Below are 26,240 nucleotides of genomic sequence, written 5' to 3'. Positions count from 1 at the left end.
ATGCATTTATAAAATAATTTTCAATACAGAATCAGACACGCAGAAGAACACATGACCAGATGGTACTGTAAAAAAAAAAATTACTGGCATTCATTTGTGGTTATCTGTAGAAGTAATCTCAATGTATAGTCACCACTTCAAAGTAAATAGGCCAATTAAAACCCATGTTGAGTAAAACCTTTCTGTTATACCATTGGATATATGTGCATGCTTTTTCTGTTTATTGATGTGCCCATGGCAGGTACAATGAAATGTGCATTAATTCCCTGGTGTTCAGAGATAAAGAAAAGTAGATGCCCTTTTTTAGTACAGCAACACTACAGATCAATCATTTAAAAGATAAGTAAAAGAAAACGTTCTCAGAGCACAGGCTGAAAATTTCCAGAAACTAGGAAATCATCAGGATGCTGTGTTAATGGCACTTCTACTGTGAGGGAACCCAGGGACTCACTGGTGATGACAACTGATCAGGAGGTATCTGGGGTTTGTCTCATTTGAAAGTCTTCCAGCATCAGTGCTTTGCATATGCATCTTTTGATTCTTTACTGACTCAGCACCTGTGGTTTTTTAAATAGGATTCTCTTTCCAATTGAGCCATGCCAGTTTTGCCTATTTTGGGACATCACTTAAGGTCATTGTGCCTGAGAGTAGGCCTGCAGACTAGAAAGTCAGCATTACTGATTTAGAGGGTATGATGGACACATGTGGAGAGCTGATCCAGCAGTTCACTGCTACTGAAAAGGAGAGAACTGGCTTCTTTCTCTCATTTTCCCACAGGTCCCAGGATCAAGCTCATGATGCTGTTTTTATTGCATCTCCAGTGATTGTCAAAACCTCCTTAGCTGGAACTTCTAAAATAAGAGAAAAAAACTAAGCCAGCAGAAACACACAGATAATTTTCTACCCTTAGTGATTGCAAAGGGGTGCCTCAACTGATATAGCTGAAGTAAAGGAGGGAGTACTTCACATGACCAGGAATAAGGGGGAGAGGGGTAGAAAGAAGCAAGCTGTCCCTTTTTAGCAGGGTCATTTGGGTCGACCTCTGGAGCCACAGACTGAAATATCTCCGTACTTCAGTTTCTTTCATTCTTCAGTTATAAACTTCTTTGTGTGCAGTATAATTAGGCTTAGCTTCAGCACAGTTCTTCACACCTCTGAACTGAAGGGGCACTTCATTGTCCTTGCTGAGCTCCAAGGAGCCTACTAATGCATACATTTGTTGCTATCATCAGTTTGTTGCCGACAAACATATTGTCACTTTGCCATGAGAGAACTTACTAGAGAGATTTATACTCTATTATTTCCTTTATGCTAGTAAAAGATGACTTTTAAAATGAAAAATGGCATTAGCAATTGCTCCTGCTTTTTTTACTGAAAAAGATGCTTTTTGAAACTTTTCCACCAGTTTTATTTTTTCCTAAATTATTTTCATCAGTGAGATGCAGATATCTCCTGTCCTTATGCAAATAGGTGTTTTCAGTTTCAGAAAACCCAGCCAGGGTACCCCTCTCTCCACACTTGTAATGAGGAGGAAGATTCTTTTCTCATCTGTTGGCATCTTCTAGACTGAAATCCTTGAGTCTTGCCATGGTCCTGACTGAAGCTGAAATTTCAGCATCAGCACATTACTCCTGCATTGCCTGTTTCTTATACTGTCATGGGGAAAAACTTTGTGAGAAAGTCCAGTGCCACGGCTGCATAAGGTTGAGCTCTGAGTATTAGCTTTCTCTCTTCTCCATATCCCTTTTATAAGCTATCAATTAACTATGTGTATGTGTTGTATGGTTTCTAACAATACCGGGGCATAAATGCTAATTAACAGCAATATACTTTTCATTAACAGCTTTGCCATGGAAGCAGTTAGATGAAGCTTAATTTTAAGAAATGTATTTGGTGTTAAATAGTCCACTAGTTCTATTTTTATAAGATTTCTTTAATCCTTAAAAAAAAAAGAGAGGTTAGTACATCAGAACATTGCTTCACATATATTTGTTCCAGCGATGCTGAATTTTTTTTTTCCCATCTATTCAAAAGTCGAATACATCATTACTTTTTAACACATGGATACTGATTTGTAGTTCATCTTGGGAGCCAGAGCACTCTTATTCCCATCATTATATAGCTGCCTCTTGGCAGGAAGCATTTCTTAAAATCAGAGAGAATGCTGTCACAGGCTCTCAGTCAGGGTTGGTTTTTTTTTTTTACTTTACCAATCCTGTACTCACACAAGGACTGTAAAATGCTTTCAGGTTATCCAAATAGTGTCCTCATGCATAATAACATTGTGAGAACAAGAACTGTAATTAATTCTTAAAGACTTGTATCTCATCTAGCATGAAATTGCAGAACTGGAAAAAAGCAGGAATCTGAGTTACAGTAAGGCGTGGACAACAGAACATGCAAACATTGGTCAGGAATGATAAGCAGAATTAAAAAAGTTTTTTTGGTACAGTAATAATAACTGAATGTTGATGTAGACTTTGTGGCTAATTCTGTATTCTCTAAGTAAAGAACAGTACACAAGTCAAGTTGATAGTAATCTTGCTATATTTCAGGGATAAGTTCTTAAAGATTCATGCAACTGCATGTCAGTAAAATACCAAGAATGTTTAGGCACCCTCTAAATTATAATACAAAAACATGGTAGAGGTTTGTGGTTTATTCCTCATTCTCTCTCTGAATTACTGTGTAACCTCTGTTATATCACTTACCTTCAATATTTCTCTGTTTCTCCACTTATGAAATGGCTATTAATAGCTTTACTTAATACATTATACCTACAAAAAATAGATAGCAGTTTGTCTGAGGCAAGAACTTTGTCTTTTACTTGTTCCATAAAGCCGTACTATACCTTTGGTCACTGTAAACCTGTTAATGAAGAGAAACATGCATAGCGCCTGAAGCTCTAGCCATTTTTTCTTCCATTCTTTCTGCCCTAGAGTCTGGAAGACTCTAGGCAAAGATACATTACAGATTATGGATATTGTTAATTCTCACTTAATAGTAAACATTTGCTCTGTTTGTGTGGACTGTATTTTTGTTAAATAGTGTTTCAGTGTGTTTGGTAATCCATTAAGGGAGATGGTAAGAGAGAGCGGCTCACTTTCCAAATAAGCTTTTTGATCTCTTGAAGTCATTTGTGTGGTCAGTTGCTTTTTTGACTTACAGTACAAGATTTTCCAACTTCCAGGCTGATTGCCAGCCTGCTGAAGGAAGAAATCAGAAGGGATTTAGTCTGTTTCCTAATATTCCTAAATGTTAAATGACTCTTTGTGTCTACATTGGCAAAAGGTACTGCAAAAAGGGGGCACGTTCTCTGGAGCTTGTTTATAAACATCAAATATTATCCCCATTTTTTCATCCTTGTCAGGACTTAATCTAAACCTGGCAAAGTCGGCAGCTGGTTCAGTGTTGAAAAAGTTGGAAAACATATGTGAAAACCTCCAGAGTCCTTTAAGCTAGGCAGTATCTCAAGTTCCATAAATAATGTTTAAAAATACCATAGAGCTTGTCATGGAGACATTTGAAGGGAAACTCAAATTTGGAACCCCAATATTCTGTCTATTATCCCAGCCCTTCCTTGCATAACTTTTGATGATAAAATCTTGCATCCTTTAGGAAGACTTTATCAAAAAAGTAAACTTCCCATTTTATTCCATTTTAAAAAAAAAAAGTTTTAGTGGCTTGTGAGTAAAAGTAATGGAAAACTGGAGGATTTATGATGTTTAACTGAAGGTTTGAAAAGTACTGACCATCAGCAAAAGTAAATGAAATGAAAATGTTCTGGGTTTTTTTCCCCGTTTGAATGTACAGCAATTAAGAAATTACCTATTTATGAACAATCTTAAAATAACAGGTTGCTCTATGCAGTATAGCATGCAGGAGAAAATCTAAAAAAGCAAAGTCACAACAGCATGTGAGATGAGATGGAGAAATTCAAATGTAGTAGCAGATCTATCAACTGCCTTTTGACTATGGTGGAGGAGCAGACCATCAAGGAGGAAAATACATGATTAAAAGCTTAGAATTGGAAACAGGGAAGAAGAGTCTTCACAGAATGTATTTTAAAAATTTTGCCCTTGGTAATATTCTTACAAGCTGTCTTTCAAGATTTTAGATACTGTGGGTCCCTGTGTGGCATTTGGCTGTTCTTTAGGGGAGTTAATGTGGAGAAATGCAGTAGATACGTCTGTAATAATTTTAAGCAAACGAAAATATTTAATAATCACCAGTTGCCATCTACGTTTATTTTGTTAGCTCTGTCTATCAAATGTCACAGTAGCTGAAGTTGAGCAAAACCATGGTCTTCTATATTTCTTCAAGTGATTAATAACTCCTGGCCTGAAAATTGAATAATTGATTTGATGTTTGAGAGTTAATGATGATCAAGTATCAAATGGCTTTGGTTATATGGTTCAAAGTGGCAGTTTCCCAGTTATTAGCAGCTTTGAAGAGGCCAACTCCAGACGTAGCTCATTCTTCTCTTGGATGTTTTCCTACAGACTAGGTAGCTAACGTTCCTGTCTGTAAATAGGCTTCTTCATAGGAATCAGCCAGAAGAGGTCTTCTACCAACCTCCAGTTTCAGTTTTTAAAAGAATGAAAAAACTTCAGCATTTGCATGGATAAAGTTTTGAACAAGTTTACTGTAGACAGTAAAGAGTTCAGAGTTTACTGGTTTGGGTCATGCTGGATCAGTGTGCCACTGCTGGTCACCATTTAGAAGTTTGTTTCTGTAATGGGGAACGGATAGTTGTGAAACCTTGCATTTTGAAGGATAAAATGCAAATCTGTACATCAGGAAGAATCAAACTTGAAGAAGCCTGGGAAAAAAAATAAAAAAGGAAAAAAAGCAAAAAGAAATCTAAGCATCTAATAGTTTGAGAAGGGCAGGTATGTTCAGGCTACCTTGTCAGATATTAGGATGAGAATGCGGTGGCTTGGCAGCTTCCCCCTTCTTATTAGCCAGCTGGATTACAGCAGCAGTCCATCCAAGGAAGTAATTCTTACAACCAGATATCTAGCTTCTCTGCCAGCTCACATTTAGTTTTGAAAGCAATTAGCTGGAAGGAACTTGATTGCATCCAGCCAGTAATTTCCTTTGGACTCAGAGAGAATAACAGAAACAGAACCAGAAATAGTCCTCTGATGCTATACACAATGTAATTTAATGCAATTCTTCTAGCCTTCATCTATACGAATATTAGGCAAATGAGTTTAAAACTTTTTTTTTTCTTTTTCCTTTTTTTTTTAAATCACAAAGCTACTGTGGCCCCCCAAAGTGATCCTTGGTCTGATTATAGTGTGTATGTTTTTACTGGAGGTTGCACAGATTTTCGTTATAGCTGCAGCATTTATATTGTAATTAAGGCTATGTCAGTGTTTCTAGTATCACCTTGCTTCAACAAATTACGCCAGGCTGAAACTTGATGTACAGGAGCAAAATTCACTCTCTGCAATGCACAGGAAGTAGGCTGTGTTTCTCTGTGTGGCAGTAGCACACTCGCCACTCTTTTTTCTTTCTCATTGTGTTGAGTATTTTTCTTGTAAATCTCAGTTTGGGCGCAACTCATTTTAAAATTGTCAATAATTTAGAGAAGAACAAGTACAGAAACAGTTTTTCCTATGTGAGTCCTAGAAAAACAACAGTAAACGTAAATACTTAGCTGCACCAAGAGGCCAAAGTAAAGGCATTCATAAAATAATGTTAAGGGTGGAGGGGAGAGACATCAGAGAGGAAGCTTCCCAATGAACACAAAAATTCTTGGCCTATGCTGCTTTCTTCCTCAGGTTGTACCTGCCAGCAAGATGACTTTTCGATCTAGAAGTCTATGTGGTCCATCTACCTTTTCCTTCCCCATCATCAGCTTGATAGCGGAGTCATATGAACATATAGCTATTTACAGTGCACTTCTATTACTGTGGCTGGTGTCTAGTACAAAAAGAGGTTGTTTTCTTTCAAACTGTCTCTTCCCCACAAATAGAAAAAATGAATGCTTCCCACCCTCTTCATGAAATTGTTCTCCCAAGGGAGAAATGCTTCTCGCCTTTTGCTCCTCCTCCAAAATCCAAGAAAACTCTGTCCGTTCAAGCTATTCCTGCCTGATAACGAGGAAAAGGGAAGGTGCTTGGGAGGATAGAACCTTTTTCAACAGACAGTGCTCGTCACTAGAGTTCTGGGGTAAATCTAATGCTGCTCCTCAGGTTTGGTAAGGTTAGGTACCTTGATTGACTGGCCCTTTACACCGCTTCTTTTGTCAGTGGAAAGACTACATCCTCCAGGGGGTGATTCAGAACATTGCTGGAACCTCAGGGCAAATAACCTAACACCTTTGCTTTTCCTTTTGCTTAGAATTTGTACATTTTATATGTCATCAGAAGGGAAGGGTAATTGAAAAAATGGCTGATAATTCTACGTTTTGTGCAAAAAATATACTGACAATTATTTCCCCAATTAAGAGTATTTCCTTCTGCTTTTTAAGATTTTTTAAAAAATATTTTAAAAGCAGATTCTATTTCTGATGTAAAATTGTGGAAATAATTAAAGGTTATTGTCTGTATTTTTCCTTCCCACTCTGTCAATGTATCTGCAGGACATAGGGTCAGTAGAAAACTGATGAATCCAGCAGGAGATTTGAAGCTAATGTGATGTTATGCTCCTAATATCCTCTTCCTAATCATGTACTTAGGAAAATGAGTTAAGCACAAGAAAATATATGCACAAAGGTACATATGTTTTACTTATATTTGACTAAGACCAGTTTCCTTAGTTATTTATTGACATAGTGTTAAAAAAAAACCTTTCCAATAAAAAAAAATTGATTTGTTTATCACTTAAGGAGAACAAACAGCGGGAGGTTAATACACAATCAGATAAGTTTACAAAGCCATTCTGCTATTAGAGATGCTTAGGTTTGAATGTGCCCTCTTCCTCCTCCTCCCTGCACCTCTGGTAAATATATCTGTACTTGCAACTTGTTGCAATTTAATATTGTGGCTATGATGAAGAAAGAAAAAGATTCACAGGTGAGTTATGCTAGCTATAATGCCTAGCCATTGCTTTGTTAGTTACACCTCCATGAAGTAAAGCAACTGTTAAAATATTTACTTCATTTGTAGACTGAGGGGTGGTCCCATCTCTTAAATGATTTCCATTATTTACAACAGCATTTTTCTGTGCAGTGAAGTAAGAGGTTGAATTCTGGTTTGAAATGGAAACAACAATTAGAAAAAACAGTAGTTCATTAGGCCACTTACATGCATTCTTACTCCTTTGAGGATCTGGCTTGTCAGCAAAGTGTAATGTTCTTGAATATAGCAACTGCTTTAAAAAAAAAAGCCAAAAAGAATGTAAAACCCACCACCTAATCAAAGATCTGAAAATGGAAAATTTAATTGAATGGAACTTCGAACAAATTCACATGATCTCCATGCTGCCCACTGGACAATAATACCCACTGTAACAATTTTTCTTTCATAGCTTCTTATTTGTGTTCTCTTTCTTTAATTTCTTCATATGTACAACATCAAGCAAACTACCATCTCTGGGAATGTAGGATGTAAAATATAAGTGGGAATGTCAGCAAAACCTGCTATGTTCCCACTATTTTATTTCCTAGCTGCCAGAACAGTTTGCACAGTTTTATTTAGTTACAATTCAAATAAACCATTACAAAATAGTTTTCCAGAGCTCATCGAGTAGCCAAAAGTAAATAAAGAAAATTAATAAAAATAGACATAAAAAAATTAGGATCTTTAAATGTGATTTGCTGTTATCAGTGAAGCTGTACTCATAGCTAACACTCTTCTCCTCCTTCCTGTTTGTTAGAGGCTTTCCGTGCAATAATTGTTCTGATGATATAATAGTTCTTGGATATGAAAACACTTTTATTACTGAATGAAAGCCGACTAGCTTCAAATGTAGAAGCGTACATAAACAGGATTCCATGAGTATATGAATATATGATTAAAGACAAAAAGACCTGCTACATCTTCATATTAACCTTCAGCATTATAGATGAACAGTGTTTCCTGTCAAGTCACAGTACCATTCTGTTAGTGCTTGATATAATATTTAGCATTGTTTCGGGATGTGTGATCATGTGATTCCTACTTTCCACATGGCAACCAATGCAGAAACAATCTGTCAAGGACTGTCATTGAGGATCAATGCTAAATGTTACTCAGCGGGATGCAGACTGTATCTCGGTGGGTGTTCTCCTACTATGCTTTGATTATGTTTGTTGTAAAGAAAAGCCTAGTTGTGCTTACAGCATTCGTATTTCACCCCCTCTGTGGAAGACATATTACAGCCTCTTGATTTGTCCCTGTTTCAGCAAGATGTGTTGTTTAAAAACATGTACACAGCATTTTCAAAGATTCCTTCAGTATAATCTGATTATAAAGGGGTTATGTGACAGTTTGTCTCTGCTGCTTATTGTGTGGCTTAAATCTCTGAGGACAAGCTGACTGAACATCCATACAATTTAGAGTCTGATGGCAGCTGTGGTTCAAAAATGTTGTTTTGGGCCAGATCTAGGGTCATCTGAGGAGGCACTTTGGCTTACATCAAGGTAACAGAAGGATTTTATACTACTTATTGCTTCTTATAACTTTGTTAGATGACAATACTATAGGCTGGATACATGGGGGGAAGATTTAATTAAACAGAGTGGTAGTTGATTAACTTAGAGCAAGAAGGGAAGGGAAAAGAGGGAGAATGTTTTTATACTTCACTGTGTGAATGGGGAGATAAATCTTCATCTCTGAGCATTGCTAAATACATAGGCTTATATATTGTGAAAGAGAAAACTTATTACACTGGACAGCAAGCTGACCTATTGCTTTTATAAAAGGATATTTCAAGCAAAAATATGTATTTCAGAGAGTCTGTGTTTTCCGCATGACAAAAACACTCACCCATGACATCCCATTGCCTCTTAATGTTTGCTGTCCTCAATACAGTTTTATAACGCTGGTGCTCTACTAACAAACTTCCAGGCATGAACGTATACATACTAGAAGACCTTACCATGTGGATGGAGCTGACAAGTACTCTCTAGATGACGATCTGGTAAATCTAGAAGTTCTAGATGAGGTACTGTACTGTCTGAGTAGCAATTTCTGACAATTGTGCATCACATTTTGCCTGTTTCTGCTTTTTAGGCTTCTTTTAACAGAATGAGAAGAGTTCCTTCTTGCAAGCTTTTGTCTCACCGTGGCAAAGGAGTTGTCACATGACTGATCTGCTATCATCACTTTGTTAATATTCTGTAGACTGACATGAAAGCAGTAGCAGTGAATCCTATTATGTGGAAGAATTTAATTATGAGTGATGCTATTTTAAATTATTTCGTGAGTTTCCTAAAATGTGAAGTTTAGTCATGAAGATCTAGATTTAAGTGATTTTTCCTAAAATTGATGAATTTATATAGAGTAATATGGTATCTACAGGTTCTGGATAAAAAGTGATAAAACAATATCAGTTGCAGATTTCACTATATCACCTATATGCAGAGTATCTGTAAATTTTTCTTTTGATGGTCCTTAAATTGCACACCAGCAAGAAAAAGACATAATACTAAATTGTGCTAGTGTCCTGTTTAAAACGGTCTCTTACTACCACTTAAAATTTAATCCTTGAAAAATTATTATCCTTGTTTCATGGTCAAATAAAAAATGAAATGGAAATGTACTATGAAGTGCAGCAGTAATGTGCATGGCCATTTTCTCTTCAGAAGGTTTGCTTCTCAGGCTGGTATAACAAAGTATGTACTAATCTGGAAATAGGAGTTGCCGTTTAACTTCATTTTATGGCATTAGCGAGAATTTTGACAATATTTGTTTGGTTTTGTGGTGTTGGCATTTGAAAAATAATTAGTAACACTTAGAATAAGTATTTCTTAATCAGTGTTCTCAGTATATTTACAAAAATCTTCCTAACTGGGAAAATACTGTTTAACTATCAAACTTTTTGTAATCTTCTCAGGATACAATTATCCATCAGCTGCAGAAACGCTACGCTGACTTACAAATTTATACTTATGTTGGAGACATTTTAATAGCCTTAAACCCCTTCCAAAATCTCAGCATTTATTCTCCCCAGGTAAGAGAGATTCCAAGCTGTGGACAGTACTCACTTTACATTTTATATTAACACCACTGGCTAAAATACTTAAATGATATTGGAAGCTAGGAGCACAGACTAAACCCCAGCTTTTTCTTCTTCCAGAAAAGTGTGGCTACAAATCCTTTTTTTTTTTTCTCTTTTTTTTTTAAATTCAGTCTCATTTGATTTCATTGCTTTCTGCTTGGTGGCACAAATTTCACAGGAGGGATGAAGATTACCCCAGCCACAGCTGTGCCTCTTGTCTGGCGTTCAGGGCTTTCTTCTGGGAAACAGAAGATGGTTATATGAACCTCCTCATGCTGAGGCTGTCGCTTCCTGAAGAATTGCTCTGACTGTTGGGTTATTACATGTCCTGTGCCATCAGCTGCTGCTTGAAAGAAAGAAGTGAATCAAATGCTGTAAAGATAGAGGCAGCTCAATTCTCTATAAATATGAAGAAAGGTGGAGCCATAAATCTTAGTCCCCATGGGTGCCTAAATCGGGGTTGCAGGTAGAGGGGCCAGATTTCAGAGTCACGGTTATCTTTGAAGTTTCTTTTGTGTAGGTTGGGTATTTCCTTGGTTGAATGCCTGTGTTTGAAATTCTGTTCCTTGTGATACAGTTCTCTTCACTGTCTTGTCTGGGAAATGTCAGAGTGCATTTTAGGTGTTGTAATTTATATTCTGGAAGTTGGGCAGTGCCAAGAATTACTACTCTTCCAGGTGATTCAGGGGAAATTCTGTGGTAAAACAGGCAAATACATTCTGTTGAACAGGTGGAAGATAGTCACTATCCTCTTTTCAGTTCTTAATTATGTAGCAAAGTTCTGTATTTTGACTATGGTGTGTTCTTTTTAAAATTTAGTTCTCCAAGCTTTACCATGGTGTGAAGCGTTCATCAAATCCCCCCCACATATTTGCCTCTGCGGATGCTGCCTACCAAAGTATGGTTACATTCAGCAAAGATCAGGTAAGAATCTGTTTATTTTGTTTTAGATTTCATATTAGTCATACTGCCACTATGCTACATGGCTATGGCCAATGTTCTGTTATGTTGTACTTTGGGAAATTTTTTCTTTAAGCCTTTTATTCCTGCATCAGGAAAAACAGAGTAGAAATCTAGTCAGATTTGGGAATTCTAAAGAGGACACAGTGGCATAAAAGAGACTAAAAGGTCAAATAAAGGTGATAGGCTTACCTGACCAATATAGTTTCCTGGAAACCCATGGAGTCCTGGCAGTTGACACCAGCTGCAGAGTGTTGCTGCACACTCTGATTCTAGCCTGTCTTGCACTAGGTATTGTAATAATTTACACCTGTATAAAATAGGAGGGTCTCAATGTCTTAGCAGATTAACAGTTTGAACCACTTTTCCGTTGCATAAAGACACCATCAAGCAATGGATAATCAATTCCTTTAACTACAAGTCACAAAAAATAGGAACCATTAACTATTTTTTTTTAGTAAAATATATTAAGGATAGGTGTAATATAAATGCAATAAGGACACAAATCCAATTGTATAGCAATGATTTTAATGAGAATGAAATACCATGCTGTAGAAGCTAGATTTCTTTTTATTGTATTCTTAAGACTGTAACTTTGTACTCTTTCTAATTGATGTCCTGTATGCACATGAATATTGAGGGCTAATAATTATTTTTATTTATAAAATCCTCCTGATTTTGCCCTGCACATCACACAATAATTCATAGAAAATGCTTTTTTAAGAACACAAAAGCAGAATAAAATAATAAAAAAACTGCAATCAGAAAACAGCAAGCAAAGCAGACAAATAAAAAGGACATTGAAGATGAAGAAAAAAGGTGTTCTGCTGAGTATGTGGAAGTACACTGTCCTGAGAGATGGCTAGTGTTTCTTTAATGGCTTATATGCTCTTTGATGGAGGTATTAAAGAAAATAAGTACTCATGCAGAATAAATTATGTGAGAACTTGTTGTCTGGGGAAAAAAATTAGTTTTGACATGAGCCCATCAGGCTAACTTTGTACATCTTTAATGTTGTATGTTTCATACCCATTTAAGAAGTAAAGAAGTAATTTTCATTTACGTCTAAATCAGTTTCCTGTTTTCTGTTTGCAAAGGATTACAGGAGCATGTTTATCTCCATTACCTGGCCAATTTTATGTTGGTTCTTCAGGTAAAGGTGCATTAGATAAACACTGTAGCCAGATCAAAAATGTATTGATTCTGTTTGATTTATCCATTGAGCTTTTCCTTGTATTTTACTGTGAAGCCTGAAAATTGACTCCACATCTAACATTCCTCCTGAAGCTAAAGTGAAGTTCTGGCCAATTCGACAAGAGTTTTATGAGTTCTACAAGAACTCATGGGCTTTAACTGTATCAACTGTTGTACATGACTTTTGTAGTCACACAAAGACAATTAAGTTATATATCGTAACCCTGTAAATCCATCATTAGGTTATCTGTTTCCAAGAACAAAAATACCCAACAAGAAGCAAATAAATGAGCTGCAAATGGCATATTGCGCATATTATTTAGAGTCAATCCCTGCACCGGCTGTCAGATACCACAAGACACCGCCAAAGAACTGCTACATCTTTCAAGCCTTTTCACAAAGCTCAGTTCTATATGAAGTGTCATTGCATCAAGTATTTTAGGACTTTGTATCTTCTCCCAGCCAAGAATCTTGTATGTTCACAGTGTGGTGCAAATAATTTTCAGGTGTTTGCATAAAAACACACGAATCTATGCAACTGCTCAGTGATAACATTTTAATTACATGTCACTTGATACTGTACCTTAAGTAGGCTAATATTTGTACTGGTGATCTGTAGAACACATGAAAAAATGGGAAAATAATAAATGCTGTTAGAATTCTTACTCTTGCTATGATCTGAAGTGTTGATGCTTCAGTGTTCAGGTGTGAACTGGCCTTTGAGGTGTACTGGCCTTCTACTTCCATCTCGTCCGTGAAGCGTAACAGCAGAGAGGAGGGTACCAAGTGATTTAGACCATTCTAGCTAATCCCTGATTCTGGAAGCCATTTGGAGAGCCTATAAAATAGCATGTGTTAAGGACTGCTGACTCAGGAAGAAGATGGATATGTTCTCCCAGAGTTATCCAATGAACAGATGCATATTTTTCTGAAATGTTTAGATGCTAGTTTCCTGTTGTAGCTTGAATATCAGCGTCACCTACAGAATAAGCTCTCTACACAGCAGCAAGTATTTAAGATTATTTGTAAATCCAGGAGCAGACTTTCTGTCAGAGTATTAAATACAGCTGTACTGTGTGTTTCATGTTAATTCATATGAAGTCAGTGCAGTGATCTCAGAGGCACTGTTGAATTATGTCTCATCAACTGAGCTGTGGCAATTTTCTGACTTTTAAGCATTTGAAACAAGCCTCATGTGCATAGCATGTGTTAGCCTGTAGACATGGTCAGTCATTTATATGTCTTACCCCTTAGAAATTCAGTCGCTGCTTCACACATATGCACATTGCTATCAGGCATTGCAAGATGCATTTTAGTAATCTAGGGAATAAATTATTACACTGAGCCTTTGCTGATCTTTCCCTTCAGAAGGGAGTTGAGGGAGTTGACCCTTAAAGTATTTTGTAGTATTTTGGTACTAAACATTAAATAACAACTAGGAGGAGTAATAGCTGAAATCGACCATGTTGAGAGCTTTGCGCTTAACTGTTTTGTTTTGTTTGTTCAGTGCATTATCATCAGTGGGGAGAGTGGTGCTGGGAAGACAGAAAGTGCCCATCTGATCGTCCAACATTTGACCTTCTTGGGAAAGGTATTTCTTAGCCAATCATGTAAAACTATGAACAAATCCTCCCAACCTCACCCCCAATTTCCACTTTTATTTAATCGTTAATGCTTACAGCTGTTCATGTGAATGTCCCACTTGAGTTAGGGATGGAGTAATCAAGCATGTGAGAGTATTGAATTAAGCTACTGGAGTATGACCCACACCGAGCCATTGAATATTTTTAAAGAGAAGGTGCCAGATCCCGAGTGTTCAGTGCCTGTAGTTATCTACAGTGTTTATCGCATATACCGTTGTTCATTTATACAATAAAGAATGACAGATCTTGCTATGGCTCTAATCTTAGAAGCTCTTACACATTTAAATGTTATGAGTAATGCTGTTAGTGCAGAATGATGGGAAAATCAAGTGTGTAAGGTTAACCTTAAGTAGATGTGTTTAGGTTTTGATGGTTTTGGTACTCTAACTAATTATATGACACCTCAGAGGCAGAACAATTGCAAAGAAGGAAGAATCTGTTTTTTCCTACCTGTGGGAGAGTTTCTCATCAATTTGTTGGCTCTGTTGTTGTATAAGTAGAAAGGTTAACACATTATCTAAGACCATACGCGCATGAGAAAGGGATGCTATGCTTCTGAAGCAAGAATTGGATTGTGGGTAAGCAATATATTCTTTTAATGATCCTGCTGATCTGTATCTGTTCTGTCAAGGCCAATAACCGTGCTTTGCGTGAGAAAATTCTTCAGGTGAATCCTCTGGTTGAAGCATTTGGGAATGCCTGCACTGCCATCAATGACAACTCAAGTCGCTTTGGAAAATATCTGGAAATGATGTTTACACCCACGGGAGCTGTAATGGGGGCAAAGATTTCTGAATATCTACTTGAAAAATCAAGGGTCATAAAACAGGCTGTGTAGGTATATTAATTGTCTGCCCTTTCACGTTTATATAATGTTTGGATTCTGTTTCATTCTCAAAAATTCCTTATTTTAAATGCTTTTGTGTCTTCTGCTAAAGCAGTGATGCTTTGTACAGTGCTATGACAACAAGAATAGTCAGTTAGGTTCTTTTGGAGCGGAAGCCAGAGCTGCTCCATTCTTTGGAGAAATATTGTGGTTGGCTGGGTTTTCTGTGTTTCACAGTTGCTGATCCTACACCATTAAAACAAGTGGGAGATTTGTTACCTAATTCAGTGAGCTCATGATAAGAACTTCTACTTTTACATTGTACAAGGTGCCACAAGAATAAACACGTGTGCTTTAAAAGGATGCTTTTTTTTTTTTTCCCCCAGGGGAGAGAAAAATTTCCATATATTTTATTATATATATGCTGGCCTTTATCATCAGAAGAAACTTTCTGAATATAGACTTCCTGATAAAAAGCCTCCTAGGTAACTATCACTCACTTGTTTTAACTGCTTGTTGTAATTAGCTATTGATCAGCTGTTGCTTTCAGTATGATGCCTTAAAATCTCTCTTAATCCTTCTCCATCCCTTAAGGATCTTTTTTAATCCTCCCAAGCAAAGAAGAGGATGGACAATAAGGCATTACATTATTTGTATTTGTTTGAGAACCTGAACTATTTGAAGAGGAGGAGGAATAATCAAGCTTATTGTTCAAATCAGGACAATCACCTTCTGATTTTTTACTGTAGTCCTTCAGTAAGAACCCAGAATATGCTTTGGAGTTGTGTTTTTTAATTGGTATTTGTACTTTGGGAGCATCTGATCTGTATTGGGTGAGGGGATGTATGTGAAATGTTGGTAACGCTATAATAGATATTAACAAAGAATAAGCAAAAGTTAGTGCAAAAGAAACAAAAACTTCTTATGAATGAGCACCAAAGTATATAATTGGAAGATAAATATTCTTTCCAGTTACTGTAGTACTTGCATTGAAGTCACTGTAGGTTGTACTGGCATATCTGCTACTATGGTGCCTTCTTTCTCCCACTCTATTTAGATATATTGATAATGAAACTGGAAGAGTGATGCATGATATTGTTACTAAAGATTCCTATGGAAGACAATTTGAAGCAATTCAGCATTGCTTTAGAATTATAGGATTCACTGACGAGGTAAGAGATCCAGTTCCTAAACCATTGTTGACCTTCTTTATAAAAAACACCTCCAGTGCTGCCTGCGCACAGGCTGCCATTTGGTTTTGTGGATACACACCTGTGCCATAGAATCTCTCTTACAGCAGAAGTGAACTGTGAAAGCATAACCACACACTCGGAAGCCAAGACCAGCCTGAGGTCTCAGCTGGTCCTCAGGCAAGTTCATTCATAATTCTATATCATGCTGTTTTCTGTGTCAATAGGAGCTTATTTGAATTTGTAGAACTTGGACTCAGAGCAAGCTACAAGCTTTAATAGCCATTCCAGTGCCCACCTTTTTCTTTCATAGCCTAAATATGATCTATGTATCTAATTGGATTCCTTAAAAGTGCTTCTTGTCATCTTTTACAGGAAGTGTACTCAGTGTACAGAATTCTGACTGGAATCTTAAATACTGGAAATATTGAGTTTGCTGCCATTTCTTCACAACACCAAACAGATAAAAGTGAGGTTCCCAACCCAGAAGCCTTAGATAATGGTAAATACATTTTAACATTGTCAGTTCTGTAAATGCAATTTGACTGTATTTGTGAGAATCTCTAACTCATGGTAACAGTTGGGCAATGCTGGTGATTTCCACGGCATAATCACAGTCACGTTATCTTTTTTCCACTTTTAGCTGCTGCGCTACTAAGTATTGGGTCAGAAGAACTTCAAGAGGCCCTAACCTCCCACTGTGTTGTAACACGAGGGGAGACTATTATTCGAACAAACACTGTGGACAAAGCAGCTGACGTGCGAGATGCCATGTCTAAAGCACTTTATGGCCGACTCTTCAGCTGGATCGTAAATCGTATTAATACGCTGCTTCAGCCAGATAAAAATATATGGCAAGTTACACATCATTGAATCATGTGTATTTACTGTGCATATATCTTTGATGGTTTCACCCATTTGTATATTTTTGATTTTGCAGAAAGGGTGCTGTGTTTATTTTGGCTAAGGCTTCAAAATGGTTTTCATGCTGTGATAACTGAATTCTGTTTCCAGGACATTAACCCCAATGTTTTCAAAGAGCTGAGTGGAATTTAGCTACTAAAGTCAATGGAAATTGGATGGTTAAAGTGCTGTACAATTCTTTAAAAAGATGCTTCCTATGTAGTGAACATTAAAATCTTACCAAAGGGTGGTAAATAGTTGGAGTAGACTGAAAAACTTTAGTATGTATTCACAGTCCTCACAGTGCCTCTGCTTTTGTAAGCTAGTAGTAAATACAGATCTTGGATTATTATTGTGCTGCTACTTGAGATTAAGTGATGATTTTTTTATTTTTTGTAATTACAGAGACGTTAATATTATGCATCCTTATGATTTCATTGCGAGGTATTGACCTAGCTGCTTTGGTCTTTTCAAGCAGCTGCAGAGATTTTGAGAAACAAGAGAACCCCTTATGTAGTGTGAAAATGCCTCTGATCTGAGATCTCTGTTTGGCATTTCACTGTATCATATAGACATGTCCTCATCCGTACGTGCAGTTCTAGTGGTGACTGTGGTATGAGTATACTTGAGCTTGCACACGGGTTCTTAATAGTCCAGCTTGGAGCAGCAGCAGACTTGGTAATTGCCCTTCTGGCAGCGTATAGCAAAAACGTACTATTAAAGCTTGACACCTTTTGTCTACCTAGAGGAGCAGAGAATAGATTTTATTTGGGATCTGCCTATTGAAACCACTTGTTTTTATATGGCTGCTAAGTGTTTGTTACTATGTACCTATGATTCTTGTGCCTTCTTCGTGGAAATTTGCAAGAAGCAAGTGGAAAACAAAAGTGTTAATGGTGCTGAACAAATGCACAAGTTGTCTTAGGTTCAAACACGCTTTTTCTCCTCTCTTTTTGCAGCAGATTGAATCAATTATGCAACCTTAGTTACCATGTTTCTTTTTATTTTAACTTGGTGTAGCCCATGATGAATTTGATGACTATTGTTTGTATTTTCACATGCAGCAATGCTGAAAATGGGATGAATGTTGGGATACTAGACATATTTGGATTTGAGAACTTCACAAGAAATTCCTTTGAACAGCTGTGCATAAATATTGCTAATGAACAGATCCAGTTTTATTTCAATCAACATATCTTTGCACTTGAGCAGGTAAATTCAGCTCTGATGAGGTCTAGTTGAATCGGCCGTCCTGAACCATAGATCATATTCAGGAGTACATTATAAACTATAAAATGAGTATGTGATTTAAAGGCAAGATAATGACATCTTTCAATTGAAGTTTTGTAAATAATGTTGTTGAGGCCTATAGGGTATTGCTGTGCGTCCTGAATGTCCTAATGATGATGTTGCTTTTACTGGTTCAATATTAAAACTGTGCTGGTGACTTTGTAGATGGAATATCAGAGTGAGGGAATTGACGCTACTACAGTGGAGTATGAGGACAATCGTCCACTTCTAGATATGTTCCTCCAGAAACCCATGGGTCTCCTGTCTCTACTAGATGAAGAAAGTAGATTTCCTCAGGCAACAGACCTAACTTTGGTTGGTATGTGCGAACAAAAATTCTGGGAGGTAACAAATATATTTTGAGAGGGCAGAATGACCTCTTTACTCAAGTTTTACTAGCCTAGTTGTCCTGCTGATGCTGTGCCATTTAATTTGACATTTTAAGGATATTTTTCATTGTATATATTTTCATTTCTCTGCTGACATGTTTTCTGTTCTTTTTATATTGTAAAAGTTATCTTACATATCAGATGTCAAGGGCTTATTGTCTTTGCAGTGTTACAAGGAAATAACCTGTGTCTTGTCCCTGTATGTGATTTACATCAAGCAGCATTTATCCCCATCTACTGAAGGGAAGGCTGAGACATAGTACAATCTTGTGTCTAGGACCACCCTGTGAGCAGCATTAGTGTCGAGAGTAGAATTTAGATCTCCCAGGCTCCTAGGCCCATGTTTATCCAATTAGAAAATACTGCTTCACTCCAGATTATCTCATCATAAATAGAAAGTGTGTGTTATTTCTGGTGTGCCATCTGGCTGAATATTTTCCTTCCTTCATGCATATTTTACGTATATTTTAGCAAATCTTGGTGCCAACTTTAAGATGTGCAGCGCATGCCATGTTTAAAACTGTTGTCTTGCTTTTATTTACTAGAGCTACGTTTTTACCTGCGATATGAAAGAGAGTTCCAGTTCCTTCAATGGAATGTGCAGCAGAGACTCAAACTGTTAGTCAGAGAAAAATAACAGCTGCCTGTTAAATTACACGATATATGTACAAGATTTTTCAGTTCTGCTAGGCTGAGTTGAAACTTGAATTTAGGTCACAGATAGAATGATTGCTATGGTTCCATTCCAGTCCTCATTTGTGTACTAAAGCTGTGTGCCTCCTTGTGGGTCCTATAAATCAGTTAATACTGAATATTGAACTTACTTACACTTTCACAGAAGCACTTTCCTTGGTCCAGTGCCGATCAGTCTTACTGCTGATCTGTACACAGTACAGCAGGATCCCTCAAGGGGACAGCAAAGTGGGATATTTTGCCCTCTCCAGATATGCCAGACAATCATTAATTCCACCACCCTCCTCCCTGCCTCCCTGAAATTCCAAACTGAGTTCTTTTTGCTTTAAATACAAGCTTGATTAAACGTTACTAGAAAGAAAGACCTAACACAAAATATTAATGGATTCTAACATTAGAAAAAACATTTTGATAACATTTTCTGACCTACACAACATGACAGAGAATTTTATCAATTGATTCTGGCCTCAGGTCTCTAGTTGCTTGTTCAGATAAAGAAATATAATAGCAAGTTTTACAGTATCAGCACTAATTTAATTACAAAATATTAAAGAGCATACAAAATATCACAGGGCATAGAAGACATTTTTCTTAGACAGTGGTGTTCCTTTTTCTGTAAGCTCTTTAGAGGTGGTCACGGAAAACAGAAAGCCTCTTTAGAAGAGGTTTTAGATAGAAGCCTCTTTTTCTGTAGAAGTCCAAAGGTAAATGAGAGATAGTGCCGGCCTGAAGATGTGAACATATACTTAAGACATGATGCACAAAGCTAAATGAATGGGGAAAGGAAGATAGAAAAAATACAAATAATAGGCGTTTAAGCAAACGAGACATATGCATAGCTTTGAAGGTAAATAGTGGAAATAAACCCACCCCAAACCCTATATATACATAGAAGCAAATTCGTAGCAAATACGAGAAGTCGTCACATCTTCTCATTGGCCCCTCTTATTTAATAGTTGTCCGTGCACAAAACCGTCCACAAACAGTGGGGTTTGAAAGACAGTCTTACTGGGCTAGTTTAGAATAGGCTGTTCCATTCAGAAGTGGCAGCTTGGAAGAAAGCACAGAGAAGCTGGCACAGTTATTTCTGAGCAATCTGATAATACATGTGTTTATAGCAGTTCTGGCTTCTTGAACAGCAAACTGTCCCTAATTAGGATGAAGATTTTACTTATTCACTCTAAGTCACTTATATCAATGTCTCTTCTCAATGTCTAGATAAATTTGAAGATAACTTACGATGCAAATATTTTTGGAGACCAAAAGGAGTAGAACTGTCATTTGGTATTCAGCACTATGCTGGAAAGGTGAGGTCATGTGATTTTTATTTAGATCAAATAACAGTGCTATGGTCATTATTTGTTTTATCCAAAGTTTCTGCCTTATGATTTTTTTTCCTCATTTTAAGAGACAAAATGATAAAGTTTACAGAAACCTAGAATCTACAATAAAATTTTCATGTGCAGTAGTCTATTTTAGAACCTATCCTGAGAGCTGTTTCACAAATTGTGTAGACAGTAACCACCTTTTATTCTGAAAGAAATCTGGCACCAGAAACACCATTACTACAATCATTTCAAAGGAGCAACTCTCCAGAGCCAGAACAGGCTGTGCGATTGTTAACATCGTGTGAATGCCACAGTAGTTCTGTGTGTGAGTGTATGTAAGTATACGAATAAAATGCAATGTAAAACAGCGCCTGTAATAGAACTTAAAATCCTGTAGAGAGCATTGGAAAGACTGGAGCTAGCTAGCACAGGTGTTTTCTTGTGCTCTGTAGTACCTAACTTCTTTTGTTCTCAGCAGTTCACATATTATTTTATATGGGAAATAACAGTCCAGTTGTTTCACATAACATGAGCTTTGCTTGTGATTTCAGGTCCAAATCTTTGTTTATAACCAAAATCAAAATGAAATAGCCATGTAGTTATCAATGATGCATCATCTCTGGCTCATTATAAGACTCCAAAATTTTAAGATATCTTCTAGTAAACTGTCCGGTTTTCTGGCTCGTTAAGAATAACTGTAAAATTTCACACAGGTTTAGTAAATTCTTTGTACCCAAAAGGCCAAGTCATAAAAACACTACTGGCCAGTTCTCTATTGCAGGAGAACATTCAGTTTGTGTGTCAACTAATGGACTCCAGTGGAATTAGGCTAGAGAGGAATATTGCTAGTGAAAATAAAACAGGTCTAAAAAATTACTGCAATTTAAAAATAAATAAATAAAAAGTTAAGCAAAATTAACTGATTCTTATACAAATAGGCAGGCATTAATTTCTAATAAAAACAATTAAAATTGAATAGATGAATGTTTCGTTTTCCTACTATCATTTTCGAAACAGTGAGAAGCCTATTTTAATGTACCTAGATGTGCAACTTACTCCTGTTCCTCCAACAGGTCTAGTTATAGATCTCAAGTTTGGTGAAGACAGCAAATAGATGATGACCACTTGAGAACAATTTCTTACTTCACACATAAACTGTCAACTTAAGCTTTAATGAGGTATCTCTGTTATATTGCATCATGCATACCATAGTTTGATGTGACAAAGCACAATACATGATTTCAGCCATTTAACCCAATTTGATGTACAGTGATGTTCTGTGAATATAGGTGCTGTTTATAGGCAGTTCACATTCTGAAGACACTGCTGTAGCTGTAGCCTTTTAAGTCCTTTGCAGATAATTCATTGGCTTGTCAGAGCCAAGCTACCTGGTCTACTTGGTCATCTTGACTGTTCACGTTTTAAAGAACGTAGCAGTTTTTGGGTAACCCTTTTTGGCAACTTTTCTGATTCAGTTTCCCGTGCTAGGTATTATATGATGCCTGTGCATTCCTTGAGAAGAACAGAGACACTCTTCCTGCTGACGTAGTGGTGGTGTTGCGAACTTCAGAGAACAAACTTCTTCAGCAGCTGTTCTCTAGCCCGTTAACAAAAACAGGTATTTTCTGCACAGCTTTGCTAACATTGCAACCTCTTCAGCTACCTACTCCTCTAAAACTCTAATTGTTTCTGTACAATTTTTTAAAATTCTTTTTCAGCTCTGCTGTTTCAAGTTTCCTAAGTATCTAAAATACTGTGATCATATTTTGTTTTTAAATATGTGGACATGGATTCTTCTAAAAAACCCAGGCAGTAAGATTCATCCCTCACTCCAGAGAAAGGGAGATTATTTGACATGTAGGGCAAGAACTCATTCTCAGAGCAGGATGAGAATATGGGAGATTCTTGGTTCTTAGTCCTTTGCTAAGATCAGTTCTCAGTTGATAGGTTCTTGTGTACCGTGTGTTACAATTCATAAATGATGTAATGTAGATCAAGTTGTTTTGGAGGTAATATACGTCTATTTAGATGCATTGATGCAATACATAAGGTTTCTTACAAATTATAAAAAACACATACTTGATCTGCTAGAATGAATTAATTCAGTTGATTTAAAGCTTGTTGACACTGACTTACATGAAAGTGCACAGATCTATAGCTAAATAAAACAGCAAGATGAAGTTTGATTACTCCATGGATGGATGCCAGAATACCGGTAACCTATGCAAATGATAGTTCTGCAGTATACGTGCAAACAAGGCAACACATCTCTCAGTACTTCCTACATTTTTAAAGTATCTTTTTCATAATGGGTAGGAAAAAGATGTAATACTAAGGAATAATCTAAATACGATGGATTGTATCAGATTGCAAAATTGTTGTGATCTGATATGGCATATGCAAATGTGATTGTTGTATTTTTAGGTAGAAATAAGCGTACATGCATTAGGTAGTGCTGTGTAGGCTTATTGTACATGGGCTGTAGATGCAATTCTGTGCCTGTGCAGCAGCTCTGCCTGGATTCCTGGACCCTCAGTAACCCAGTCATAGCCTCTGGTGATGACTTTAACCTCTCTTGAGATTTCTCTCTAGAAAAAGAACATCTGGAGGAAAATTTATAATGGAGCCTTCTTTGCACGTGTAAAACTGATAGCAAAATAGCAGTTTATATTCTACATAGGATAGACTCCTGTTACACTGTCTGTTCTTTTCCTGAAATTAGAAGGCTCTGGATTACCCCCCTTCAAATTATGCTTTTAGAGGTCCCTGAGAGGTGAGGATCCAATGAGAAAGCTGCTTCTCCTTTCAGCTATGACAAGGTTAGATGGAGAGGGATATAGTTTAAGATGGAGTAGGACTGGTTTGTGCCCAGGTGGGGAACAAAGAACCTTTGTGTCTACTTCTGACGTTTGAGTCCATGTTAAACTGGTAAAAGAGATTCTTTTACTCATGCTGGATGGATCAAGCAAAGGATAAAGAAAACTCACATCTGGTCAAATGTGCCTCCACACCCCTCTTTACTAGCCATTTTATACCTTGGAGCTATTGTCAGAATGAAACAGATTAGGTGTTTTGTCCCAGTTATCAGTCCCAATTATTGTAAATATTATACTTTTGATTTTATTGCTATTTTAAAATCAGAATGCTGATGCTTTCATGCAAATTCACCTTCCTCTGGCTTTTTAGAGATATTTTCAGTGGCAGCAGCACTGAACTTGGGTATTTTGCCCAAGATGCATAAAAGGTTCAGTAAGAACCTGCAGTAATATAGACTTACCATGTTGGTGTATTTCCACTTTTTTGTTTTGTCTCTTACATTCCTTCCTTGTTTCCTATTTACATGAATTGGGTGCTTTCTGCCTCCCCTTACAGAACATTTACGCTTCCATGAAGAGCACACAGCAAGTTGAGTGTTGCCTTTATTTCTATAAAGTTGGTACAGGACATCCTGTTAAAAAAATTATTGTGCATACGCTCTTGTGCATGGTGTTACAAGAATAGCTTCAAACCCTTATGTCATTTTTATTTTTTAAAAGTCTGTGTGATTTTGCTCTATTTTTTCCAGCTGTCTAATATAATTGGCACTCACATCCTGTGTTGGGGCCTCTGTGTTCTAAAATCAGATTGTTGCCAGGTTTAGTTTTGGCAGCTTGCAAGATAAATGAAAGGTTTGGCTGAGAACAGAAGGTATCGCTGGCAATGCTGCTTCATCTCTGCTCCATGAAGAAAGATAATGCTATTCTCTTAACTTTCTACAAAGAGGCTTTTGTAAACAAAAGAATAGTGACTGTGTAAATGTCCCATCATACTCTGTCCTTGCCTCTTAGCCCTCTTCCCTCCACTCAACATGTGCTTCATCCCTAAAGCAAACCAGAAAAAATACAGATTAAGAATCATAATCTTGATACAATTTTCTCCAGTTTTTTGTAGATTACTGACTGGTGCAAAAGTTAATAATTTACATGGAAGCCATATTGCATCTTTCCAGGTAACCCTGACTTGAAGTGAGCCTTCTGCCAGTTTCTCTGGTGTTTTGTTTGAAGATGAGTGACAGCACATTCTCACATCTGCTTGCAACTAGCTCTGGAATTTGCTGCGTAGGTGGTTTTCGCCAAGCGGCAATCTCCAATATGTGTAATAATCACTAGGTGGTGCTGTCCCAGAAGCAAGAGGGAATTAGAGACTGGTAGCATGGGTCTGACAGTTACTGAAAATGTAGTTCTTAAATACCAGTAAGAACAAAAAGATGCCTTTCCCACCCTGAGAAGATCCTCTGTTTGAAGTATATTTATATAACTGTCATGTCTTCCGCTGTCAAAAACTGAGCAGCAGCAAGAAAATAAATATTAAAAGACTAAATTCTTTTACTAATTTAAGATCATGTTAATCCCTGTAATTTATCAAATATACTTATCCCCTCTTACAAATGCTTCTATTTCACAGTAGCAGACTGTGTAGTTTAAAGGGCCAGAAATTAACAGCAGGACATTAAATATACATTTGTAATAGTAATTTATGGTTAAGAGACTGCACAATTACTGATAGGAGATACCAGAACTTTAACATTCTGGCACTAATTTTGTAGCGTGTACGACATGTTTTGTCATCTTTCAATAGAAATTTATGCACGTTTAGCACATTTTGGAATCTGTTTGCACTTTCAAGGGACCTTTAACCTCAAAACTGAATGAACATATTCTGGTTTAACCTACCAATTCTCCCAATAGCTTCCATATTTGTCGCTTTTTTGTGCAGACACAGCTTCTTGTGCTGAGAATTCTGTATATTCTGAAATTAAAACAGAATTTACTCCAAATACAAGAGAGAAGTAGAACATTTAAAAAAAAAAAAAAAGTTGCCACTACTCCAGTTGAATATGCATGTTCCCATTCAGATATAATGCATTCCTGTTTGTCTCTAGTTTTAGTTTATTACTGTTGCAGCTAAAGCATCAGAGAAGAAAGGAATCAAGTGATCTAGAAAATACAGCCCCCTTGTAAGAGAACAGGGCTTTAATTGGAAAAATTAAGGAGAACCTTGGTACATTCACTAGTGGTATCAATGAAGAGTCAGACCATTTGACTGTCCTGATATTCAAGAATTTTTGCAGCATCACCTTTAAGTGGTGGTACCATCAAACTGCTGGGGCAAAGCACCACTGAGGCTTTTTGAGACTGCAGCTCCCTCTTCCACTTTTCCTCTCTCTTACCTTATGTTCCCCAACTGACCAGATCATGGTGGCAGGACAGGGAGATGTGCCAGAGGGGCTTCATCTTCTCAGAATAGCTGCAGCATAACATGATTCTCTACTCTTGAAACACAATCTCTGCAGTCTTTTTCCCATTTATAACTCACAGACCTTTAGAGCTTTTGTCAGAGTTGCTCTGCTCTGCCTTAAGTCCTTGCTGGAGAGAGGGGGAAGAGTTACCACCTGGAGGGAGGGAAGGGGAAATCCTCCAGCCTTCCCACCACCAGAGTAGAGGCACTGGGAAACTTCCCTGTCCTAGCTCTGAGGATCCATAGGGGCTGGGCTTGGCTGCGTAGAATAAATACAGAGCTGAGTACCATTACCGCTACAGCAACATCATGTCTAATAATTTTGGTAGCATTGGATATTGCTCATGCATTCAGAGTGATATAGTATCAATATATCATCCATTGCTAATAAACAC

General features: G+C 37.2%; 1 protein-coding gene across 1 annotated transcript in view; it reads left to right on the top strand.

Annotated features, from left to right (window-relative positions):
• The window catches only part of MYO3B (myosin IIIB), a gene marked incomplete at both ends in the record, with an annotated part of 209,195 nt that overhangs the window by 92,593 nt on the left and 90,362 nt on the right, over positions 1–26,240 (top strand). Inside the window, 13 exon segments of the mRNA XM_082311465.1 lie at positions 9,000–9,096; positions 9,988–10,104; positions 10,972–11,076; positions 13,814–13,897; positions 14,581–14,783; positions 15,162–15,260; positions 15,833–15,947; positions 16,341–16,467; positions 16,609–16,819; positions 17,933–18,080; positions 18,324–18,477; positions 20,459–20,547; positions 22,057–22,186. Coding sequence (XP_082167591.1) covers positions 9,000–9,096; positions 9,988–10,104; positions 10,972–11,076; positions 13,814–13,897; positions 14,581–14,783; positions 15,162–15,260; positions 15,833–15,947; positions 16,341–16,467; positions 16,609–16,819; positions 17,933–18,080; positions 18,324–18,477; positions 20,459–20,547; positions 22,057–22,186 — 1,679 coding nt within the window.

This window comes from Platalea leucorodia (genome assembly GCF_965183815.1).
Source record: "Platalea leucorodia genome assembly, chromosome: 5".
NCBI classification, from domain to species: domain Eukaryota; kingdom Metazoa; phylum Chordata; class Aves; order Pelecaniformes; family Threskiornithidae; genus Platalea; species Platalea leucorodia.
The sequence above is the reverse complement of the archived record's forward strand: the minus strand, read 5'-3'. Positions and strand labels throughout refer to the sequence as shown.